The following is a 10,530-nucleotide window of genomic DNA, read 5'->3' as shown; positions in this document are numbered from 1 at the left end:
AAATACATGAGTATTCTTTATTTTCCGCTGCGAACGCATATTGCTTGAATATTCATGATGAGTGAAATGTATTATTTTGAATGACCAGGTGTATTGTTGGTTTTTGAAAGTTTTAAGTTTCGAAAACGTCGATGTGACGCCCTTTTCTTTATATGCGTGCTTATGTACTCTGATTATATGCTAAATAATTTGGGGTAGAAAAAGGGGTGTTACAGTCCTTATCTTGCATTATGTACCATTTTATAATTGGAATGAATTTTCATCGCTTCTATTTGAATGTTTTCTATAATGGACATTGTGTAGATACTCAGGAGCAAAATTAGTTGATGTAAGTGGAAGATAGCTTCTAGAGCTATGTTTTATCGTTTTTGTCGTTTTGTTTAGCTTTGATTATGCTCTAATATGTAATACAGGGGAGCAATTTTTTTGCTTTATGTTGAGATTTTTGAGAGACAATGTATGCTCTTGTATTTTATGTTTTGGTGTGATAAACATTTGTAGAAGACTTATGAGTCAATGATTTTTAATTATAATATAAGATTTATTATGAGATTTAAATTGTTGTGTTTTAATTTAATATTTCTGATGCGATGATACCATAAGTGAATGTGGGTATGTAATGACAGGTGTTGCATGTTTATTTTAATTAAGTGTTACATGATCAGTATGTGTGTTTTCGAAATGTGTAGCATCCTATGTGTGAATGATGTGAAACAAACCTGTAGTCAATGATGGTGTTTTCGATTTCACCTTCGAACAACGTTTCGACTTCACATACAATCTCAATTGATGCATTCGTCAATTGTTATGCTAGGGTTTTTTCACCAATTGCTTTGCATGTGTTTTCGATAAAAAAAATCCTTTCAAATTTTTTTTAAAGATAATTTATCTTTCACATCAATTACATGTACACTAAAATTGACTTTAACTAACCGGACAAACGAACAATTAAAAAAATTAATTTAATCTCTTTTAAAATTGAGAGATTAAAATAATTCGAAGTTAAGTTAAAGGATAAAAAAAAAATTAAATAGAAAAAAAAAAACTCAAAACCTACCAATGTGGATGAAAAAGGCTAGAGGACTGAGGTCTATTACAATCCGATTTTCCAATTTGGCCTCTCTCTCTCTCTCTCTATCCTATCCAGTTACTGAGTTAGTTATCATCGCAAAAAACTGATTGCAAGAAAGAGAAAATCCAAAATCCAAACTCATAGAACTAGTAATGTCTCTGAACGCTCTACTTCCACCTCCTCTATCGAGTTCCTCTTCAAGCTTACGCTCCTCCTCCTCCTTCAACCATTCTCTCTTTTCCATTCCAAAACAAATCCCCAAAAGAACTCACCACCACCACCACCACCATGTGTTGGTGGTTGAAGCAAAGGGTAAAAAAGGAATGATGTCCGGCCAATTCCAGCGCCCTCCCCCTCCTCCTCCTTTACCCAAAATCGAAGACGACGGTAACCCCAAATTCGTCGTCTTCATTCGCATGGCTAATATTTACCTTTGGTATCCTCTTAGTATCGTTTCCGGTGGCACCACCGCCAAAATCATGGTTGCCGCTAAAGATAACTTTCTCGGCAAATATATCTACAAGGATACTCTCGCTAGAAATCTCGCTTCTGTTATCTACAGAGTATGCTTTTCCCATTTCTATTCTTATTTCTGTTTAGGTTTTCTGAAAGAAAAAAAAAACATTTGAATGATTTTCATACAAAATTAGGGGCATTCCGAGAATTGAACTCGGGACCTCTCGCACCCTAAGCGAGAATCATACCACTAGACCAAATGCCCGTTGATTTTATTAACAGTGTAGCATTAAGATATCTGGAAACAAAATGTAACATCGACACTCGAGAATTCTTATAATCAGTGTCGACGTGTCAGTGTCGTGTTTATGGTGTTTGAGATTCATATCATATTAACAAGTTGAGTTTGTTTCAATATAAATAGGATGAGAAGGAGATACAGAAAACTGCAATCAAACAACATCGAGTGCTGAAGTCAGCTACTGAATTCAGATATGGCTATAAACTTATTGTAATGTTCCCTATATTTCTATACTATGTTTTAAAGCCGAGTGAATATGAATTCCGCGAGACTTTTGTTTTGTTTATTGACTTTTTCAGATCATGAATTGCAGGTGAAGGGTAATGTAAGATCTGCACTTACTACCAATAATGTTATTGAGGTGATATTCTTTACTTGTTTTTAATTTTATTTGATTCTCGAACCTTAATACTGCATTAGTGACATATATCATGTATGTTCGTGCGACTTTTCGTTTTTAATAGATTTGAATAAAAAATGGAAACTATCGGTATCGTTAGCTTGTAGATTGATCATTGTTTGCATTTTAAAACTTATGCTGTCTACTTCGTGGTAAGTTTTTTTTTTCAAGTACGGAGGAAGAAGATTTTTGGATGCATTTCCACTGATTTATTGTTGTGTTTGCATATCCAATTTGCAGCTTCCTACACGAGATAAACTAAAAACGGTAGTTGATCAAGTGAAAGACTTTTTCGAAGATGTAAAAGACACCTTTTCGATGATAACATCGTTCGACGACGATACTACAACCAAGGCGCCAGAGAAAGATACAAAAGCAAAAACAAAATCTAAGTGAGTTTTATGTCTTGTTGCATGGACAACATCTCTAGAATGTAATTGTAAAAGGGGATTTTCATTTTTCAAATCTCTACTTTCTTCATTTTCTTGATACCGCGTAATTGATGGAGGCATCTCTAATTTTAAAACACTTCCACGAACATTATTCAATTACATGCTAAGTAGTATTTTTAAATTTCTAATGGTTTGGATTTTTGTTGTGCTAATGTCAGGGCTAAAAGACGATGATACTATAGAAGGAAACGATTTGCTTGAATTGTTATGTGCTACTCGGGGCAGCATGAGCTTTAGGAAGCAAGTTTCATGCTGTTTGTAGATTGGTCAATGGTTGCTTTCTTTGCACAACAAATGCTACTTGTGTTTTGTTCTTTATACCTGCACCCGACTAAATTATGCTCTAGAGTCGATATCACTTTTATGGTGGTGTTCACTCATTTATGTTTTGATTCATAATGCATTGGGATAGATAGCTTGTTCAAATTTCTTGATCTGCTGTTCAAATTAACAGTTGTAATATTCATGCATTTTATTTCCCAGGAATTCATTTTGTTGATCAGGAATATTACGTGTTATGGTCCTTTTTGCAATAATGTATGTATAAAACAAGAAAAACAACCTAAAACGAGTTGCCACATAAGATAACACAAAATATACAAATGTCTACTATATGTTTGAGTTTCTACATGGTATGAAGAACTTGAGTTTTCTTTTCTTTTAGTTCTTTCCTTTTTGTTATTTCTTTTTCTTAGAGTATTCTATTTTACTATCGCTGCTACTCATTGATATTTAATTGATTTGTTAATGCACCACCTTATCTTCCATTTTGGTGGCTCTGGTTATGTGACCAGGGGTGATAATGTTTACTGAAATAGAAGTAGATAGAGATTTAAGATCCATTTTGTTAACTGATAGGAAAAAAAATTATATGCTCGAATGAATTAAAAGATTTAAAATGAAAGGTTACGTTGCACCAGTATCTAGGATTTAAAAATTGAAATGTTTATTAATGGTGTTGGATGCACGTGAGTTTAGCACAAAAGGGAGAGGTAGCCACTGAGTTCGTCTTAGGTTGAGGATTGATCTTTGGATCCTATAGTACTTCCCACGCATCTATGGTTGGGCGTGTGTTCCAACTTACCCTGAGAATATGTTGCGTGCTTCAGCATTTTCCCTGATCAGAGGGAACCAGACAATAGAGTCGTTCAAAGTGTATCTTGACGGCTTGAATGTTGAGGATATGCAATTCAACAGCTATATCGATCACGGTGAGACGCGGTCATTTGACGACATAGTGTTATAATCGAGATGATTGGTCATGATTGGCCTGCTGCTCACGTCTCATACTTCCTCATCTTTCTGAGCACATCATGCGTCAGTTCGGTTGCACTCAAACTATTCTCAAACACCTTATTGTTTATGCTCTTTCTGCTATGACACGTAGAGAGATGAATGTCATGTTTGATAATCATCTTAGTCATCTGGTATTGGAGGAGGCACATAGTATCATAGTTGAGAGTGACCGGAGCTATATCTAGTTGAGAGTGACCGGAGCTATATCTAGTTGAGAGTATCATAGATCATGCTCATGATGTCTTGCCTAGATGCTGTCAGTGGAGATTGCACAAGCAAACATTGAGAAAGGTATCTTCCTTGATAGGTCAGAGGTGAGGCAGGTCCTAGATGCCATTATGACGGAGGCACGAAAGACACTGATGTACCAGAGACAGCGCCAGAGGATGGGGGTAGTGGATGCCGAGGAGCACGAGGAGTCAGATGAGATGCAGTCCAGCATGCATAGTGGTATATAGTAGTTGTACTTTGGATTCATTATGGACTGTATCTTATTTTCACTTCATTCTACTTTATCGTGTATTTTGAGTTTATTTATATGTCATTTTTTTGTATATCGATTGTATGTTTATAATCTCATCACATAACAGAGTTTTTAACATTTATAAATCATCACTTTCATTTACGTAAACTATAAAACAAACATAATCTACATTGTTCTGATAAGGTATGCATCTCCGTAAACCCTAAATGGCGATGCATTTTTGGAATAATAAACGTGTAAAATATCTTTCAAAGTGGGATGCATGGTGTATGTTTTAAAATACTTCGGAGATGCATCTCCGGATTAGTTAATGTTTTGATTTAAGACAATGTGCGTTCGGAGATGCATCTACGAAATCTGAGGAGCTCAAATGTATGTCGCAAATGTCTCCTTCTCCAGCGCGGCACTCGAACGAATGTTTAAGCTCAACGAGTACACATCTCTTGCAAATATTAAAGATGAAATCCATCATCTCCTATCTTATGGAGACAATCGAAGAATTGTGAAACTCGAGTACCATTCATCGCCGATTGACAACGAAGGAAAAATTGAGTTCAACAACTTTGAGTTTAAGACAATTGCAGATGTAAGGGCTATGTGGAATACGTATTTCTGTTTCGAAATAAAAGTTTTGCTCGAGTTGAAAGCGACGATTTCAAGATCGGTCGAAAATAATGTGAAGATGCATCTCTCGTAGTAAAAAAACATATTATAAAGCATCACTCAGAATGACTTACAATACGTATGTATTAGATGCGACCGGAGATGCATCTCTAAAAAATAGAAAATATTTTAGTATTTTCATGTGATGTCTAAGAAACATATTAGCCTTTCTATCGGACCACAATATCCCCTTTACTCGATAAATACTTGCTTATAAAAAAATTAGTCCACGAGATTAATAGAATAAAAAACAAAAACAAATGGCCGCATTTCATCCATACAAGGGCTGTGGGAATGTATTAATCAATCAATCCAAACTCAAAGCCGAATGAACAGTAATGAAATGTCGATTTAGAAAACGGAATGTATAACCACAAAATTAAGTTGTGGTGCATGCAAGTTGAACCTTTCATTTAACAGGTTAAGGTTTATCTCACATTCATCCTATATTGTGATTAACCAATTCATATTATATGGTGTTGCCGATTAAGCAATTCATATCAAGTTTTCTAGAGTCCTCCATCACTCATTTCCAAACTTGTATATATATCACAAACTAAACGTATTTACTTCATAAAAAAACAAGCACCAACACTTGACCTCTCGACAGAAAATGTCACAGACTTTATCCTCAAATTTGGGTCTTAATTACCAAGCCATAATTTCCAAGAGTTCATTGAAACCAACTCACTTCCCTTCATTGCAAAAACTGAAACCCCTCAGAGCCATGACAGGCGACGCAAGAGAAAAACTGGACCATGTCTCAAGTTCAAGCAACAAACCGCACCAACCTCAACCCAAAAAGAGACTTGTTCCTTCCACACCCATATGGGATAATCGATTTCCTACGGCGAAAACAGTACAAGAGATGATGGAAACAATGGAAAGAATGATGGAAGATCCATTTGCAATGAGCACAATCGAGTGGCCTTCGTCACCTCTACCGAGTGAAGGAGTAGGTGGGTATAGAAGGAGGGGAAGAGCACCGTGGGAGATTAAAGAAGGAGAAGGAGAATACAAGCTGAGGTTTGATATGCCTGGTATGAACAAAGAGGATGTGAAAGTGTGGGTGGAAGAGAAGATGGTAGTGGTTAAAGCTGAAAAAGCATCCAAAAAGAAGAAGAACGAAGAAGAAGATGAAGAATGGTCTTCAAAGAGCTATGGTAGGTATAGTAGTAGAATTGCCTTGCCGGAGAATGTGAAGTTTGAGAATATTAAGGCTGAGGTTAAGGATGGTGTTCTTTACATAACCATTCCTAAGGTTATTAGCAGCTATTCCAAAGTTATGGATATCACTCTTCAATGATCCACATTTTTCTATATTATTTTTAGTTATTGTTTAGATTTTTTTTTAATATTTAGATTTGGGTAGAGTTTTCCTCTTTAGTTATGAAAAAGATGTTTAAATTAGCTTTTGGTGTTGTTGTTGCTGCTCACATATTTGAGTTTGAAACATCACATTATGAGTTTTTGATAGCAGTGCCACAAATTTTTAAAACAAAATTTTCAATATGTCACACCTTGTAATATAAATTTTAATATGCCACAGGTTTTATTTTTTTTTAATAGAATACAATCATTCAGCCATTGAATGGGCAGATGATTATTTAGTCATTGGGCTTCCACTCTTTTTATTTATTTATTTGTTTTTAAAATTTTTGAGAAATAAAAATTATATTAAAATTAATTAATTAAATAATAATATTTTTAAATTTAGTTGGACCGTTAAAGTAATTAACTATATTATAAAAAATGTTATAAATAATGAAAATAAAAAACAATGTTTATAATCCTTGAAAAAGAAATAATTTTTATTTAATATAATTAAGTAGTTAAAATGACATATTTAAGTTTTAAGCTTTATTTAATAAAAATAGTTGATAGCTAATAATTAATAGATCATGACAGGTATTTAATAACTTATAATTGATGACTATGACTTGTATTTTATAGTTGATGATTGGTAGTTGATAAATTAAGTTGAGTGTTTGATAAATTAGTGGTTACACTAACTGATAAATTTAAAATAATATAAAAAAACATTTTTAATTAAAAAAATAGGTGTTCTCATTATCTTATTAAATTAATTTGTATTCGATATAGGTAGATATATTAATAAATAGATACAACCATTTTAATCAGATAGGTAAAATTAAAGGTAACATCAAAATATATTAAATAACTTTATATAAATTTTATGATTAAATTTATAGGGATATGTGAAATAATAACATTGCAATTTTAAATTCAGTATTAACACACAATAATAATGAAAATAAATTTATTATCTAATATTCTATAATAAAATATAAATGCTATTACAAATTTTCTTTGTCTTGGTTGATCTTCTTAACCAATCATTAATATAAAAATTATCAGTATTATATATATATATATATATATATATATATATATATATATATATATATATATATATATATATATATATATATATATATATTAAAATTATGATACAAAAGTTTTGTGGGCCGACCAAAGGTCTAGGCTCAAATTGATGTTAATACATTAAAATGACCCAAGGTATAAAAGTCGTCATTCGAGTTATTCAAGGTACACTATTTAATCTCTACTTTTTACTATATTTATCTTAAATTCTAAATTAATTTGGAAGTTGGAGTGTTGACCTTACAGGTCCACCCCCGCGCCATTGTATCGGAGATCAGCACCACCTGTTCAGGATTCTTCACCATTAATATAAATATAATTCTAGTTCCCGAACGGAACAGTGATGCCATCTATGGGAAAACAACTCCTAATTCCCACAAGATTCCTTGAGTAGATCATCTTCGATCCAAAATTAAGGTATCCACCGGAGGTATTGGAGATGAAAATAGTATATCCATTCACCGCATCCCAGAGATCCATCCAATCTTCTGATTTAGTCTTACACTAATTATCATCGATTAATGAGATTCGTAGTACAGTGACATTAAGCGTAGATTTGCCATCAGACTGCATTTCCTTAGTAGTAATTATTGTCGAGCAGCGAAGCAGAGATCGGCGTGTGATAGGATTTCAAGATCGTTAGAAGATCAAGGGAACTCTGAACTTCGCATGTTGATAGTGCTATCTATAAAATTCACTAATCATGCTTTGGCAGGAGTCCCTATAGATGATGCAAGCTCTTACAACATCATTTACAACGACAAGTTGGATCAGTTAGGCCTCCAGCAACCATATATAAATCTGTTTTGCGGCACAAATTTGTTGGTCTTCAACGACTTTATAACTCGCCCTTGTAAAACGATAGATCAGGCGTTGCCATTGGGAGAAGGAGCTTGTGAGTGAGAGAGAGGTAATCATTAACTTCTTTGTAATTTCATATGGAAGTTCCTCAAAGGTATCCTGGGGAGATCCTTCTTGGAAAAACTAGATGCGGTAGCATCCCTGTAACACTCTAAACCCCAATAATAATTTATATAATATTACGGAAAATATTAAGATGAAATAAGGATGTCACATTGACAAAACATTAACTTTTACTCCAAAGGGGGAATTAAAATTCACAACATAACATACTAATTTAGTTTAAAACAAATCATAAGACGTATAAAGGTATTTCCAACCCGATGTTACAATATATGAGCAAAATCTGGAATAATACTAATAGCCAATAAATGTTTGACGAAAATATAAAATACAAGCAAACTAGCCAAAGAGGCTAACTATGTCATCCTCCAAAAAATAACAGCTATCACTCCTCAGTCTCAACCTGCGAATTATTTGCACAAGGTACATAGGTGGAAACATGGAAACAAGGAAGGATGAGAAAACATTCCATAAATCAAATGGTGTAAAAACACCAATCATAATACAAAACATCATTTATAGTCAACACATATACACAATTTTGAACATAGATAATATTAATTATGCAATGCTTAATTCCTCTACTCCCATGCATGTGGTATCAATCACTGGATATCAGAGGTATGTTACTGGGTGATCCTAACATTGGACCGAAGTCCTAAACACTAGACCGAAGTCCTAAACTAACTCTGATATACATGATATATGATGTTAAAAACAAATGCAAATCTCCATTCAAACCTCTTACACCAAAGTCAGCATTGTCGGTTAAGGCTAACATTAGTTCGTCTTGAACCTAAACAATGGTTCTTATGAACCTAAGCATGTAAAATACTGGTTCTTATTAACCTAAAAATATCAACATTGTCGGTTAGGGCTAAACAATGGTTCACCTTGAAGATAAATCATCAATATTCAACATCGCCTACTTACATGGTGGCTATCAATTAAATTGACCATAAACAAACAAAACTATTTTCTCAATAATTATCACTTAATAACATGAAATAAGTCAAAGAATCAAAATCTATTCAAAAAATCGAGTCGGACATTCAAATTTGGTTAACATACGACTAACAGTTGGACCGTCACGACCATGATGATCGTCGCCCTCTGGGTGTACTACTCGTCATCGTTGACGGTATGAGGGAATTCATGTCTTTCGTGAGGCACTGACGGTTAGACCGTCATATGGCCGACGCCTGTCATCGCTGATAGTTTGGTGTCTACTTCTCTGTTACGATGACTGTTGGACTCTCACGTGGGTGACGCTTGTCATCGTTGCATAATGTGTTTTCTGCGTTTTCCCATAAAAAACAGAACCATATATCAATTTTTCTCTGATTTTATGCCTATTAAAAATCCAGATTTTGACACATACGATTAAACAACAAATTCTACATAAAAAGGAATGCAATTCCAACACATATAACATCAATAATTCATGTTTATTCATCAAATCATCACATACTCATATGAACATCAATAATCTAATTTCAACACATAATTACACAAAAATTTATCATTAACAGGGTAAAATCAGAATCACATGAACAACATAATCATATAGGTTTTGCACAAACCTTACACGATTCAAGAACAATAATCGATAAAGAAAAAATAAAGGGGTCAAGGGAATTTCCCACTATCCCTAAGCTTAAATACTCATTATAGAATAATCTTCCCCTTACCTCGATTTAGTAGAAAATATTGAGTTCTTGGAGATGGGAGATCCTACTTTGCACTTCTCTCTTCTAAGGTCGACCTCTTTTCTCCTTTTTCTCAAACCGATACGTGTTCTCATAACTTCCCTCATTCTTATATAAAATAAAACCCTTGTTTTATATTATTTATTTTATTCTCACTAATTTCCTTAATTTTTAATTTTTTTATCTACCTCCTTTATTTACCCATAACTTCTAATTAATTAAAAACCTTCCATTTCTATCATTTCTGATGTTTTTATATAAATAAACTCTTAATTTAAATTGTTATTATTTTAAAAATAACACAAACAATTAGGAAATACACCAAAAATTGAGTAAAAATTTTAAATAAAATTTTCGGGTGTTACAA

At 33.4% G+C, this 10,530-nt stretch overlaps 2 protein-coding genes, 1 long non-coding RNA gene and 1 other non-coding gene across 4 annotated transcripts; 2 read left to right on the top strand and 2 right to left on the bottom strand.

Moving 5' to 3' along the window:
* Window positions 1-1,083: 1,083 nt before the first annotated feature.
* Window positions 1,084-3,187, top strand: LOC127083057 (protein HHL1, chloroplastic). The gene is made up of 5 exons (XM_051023287.1): window positions 1,084-1,635; window positions 1,953-2,039; window positions 2,143-2,190; window positions 2,470-2,621; window positions 2,840-3,187. Exons 1-5 carry the CDS (start codon window positions 1,225-1,227, stop codon window positions 2,853-2,855), a joined length of 714 nt encoding a protein of 237 aa, XP_050879244.1. The 5' UTR covers window positions 1,084-1,224; the 3' UTR covers window positions 2,856-3,187.
* Window positions 1,722-1,793, bottom strand: TRNAP-AGG (transfer RNA proline (anticodon AGG)). Its single transcript has one exon. It is a non-coding gene; the product is annotated as a tRNA-Pro (tRNA).
* Window positions 3,188-5,487: 2,300 nt separating the features above from the next.
* LOC127083056 (small heat shock protein, chloroplastic) lies at window positions 5,488-6,507 on the top strand. The gene has a single exon (XM_051023286.1). It carries the CDS (start codon window positions 5,738-5,740, stop codon window positions 6,428-6,430), a length of 693 nt encoding a protein of 230 aa, XP_050879243.1. The 5' UTR covers window positions 5,488-5,737; the 3' UTR covers window positions 6,431-6,507.
* A 2,081-nt stretch (window positions 6,508-8,588) lies between these two features.
* LOC127087937 (uncharacterized) lies at window positions 8,589-10,257 on the bottom strand. The gene is made up of 3 exons (XR_007790091.1): window positions 10,146-10,257; window positions 9,526-9,751; window positions 8,589-8,857 (listed from the first exon to the last, which is right to left on the bottom strand). It is a non-coding gene; the product is annotated as an uncharacterized LOC127087937 (long non-coding RNA).
* Window positions 10,258-10,530: the final 273 nt, after the last annotated feature.

This window comes from Lathyrus oleraceus, chromosome 5 (genome assembly GCF_024323335.1).
Source record: "Lathyrus oleraceus cultivar Zhongwan6 chromosome 5, CAAS_Psat_ZW6_1.0, whole genome shotgun sequence".
Classification (NCBI taxonomy): domain Eukaryota; kingdom Viridiplantae; phylum Streptophyta; class Magnoliopsida; order Fabales; family Fabaceae; genus Lathyrus; species Lathyrus oleraceus.
This window is presented reverse-complemented; position numbering and strand designations above follow the sequence as displayed.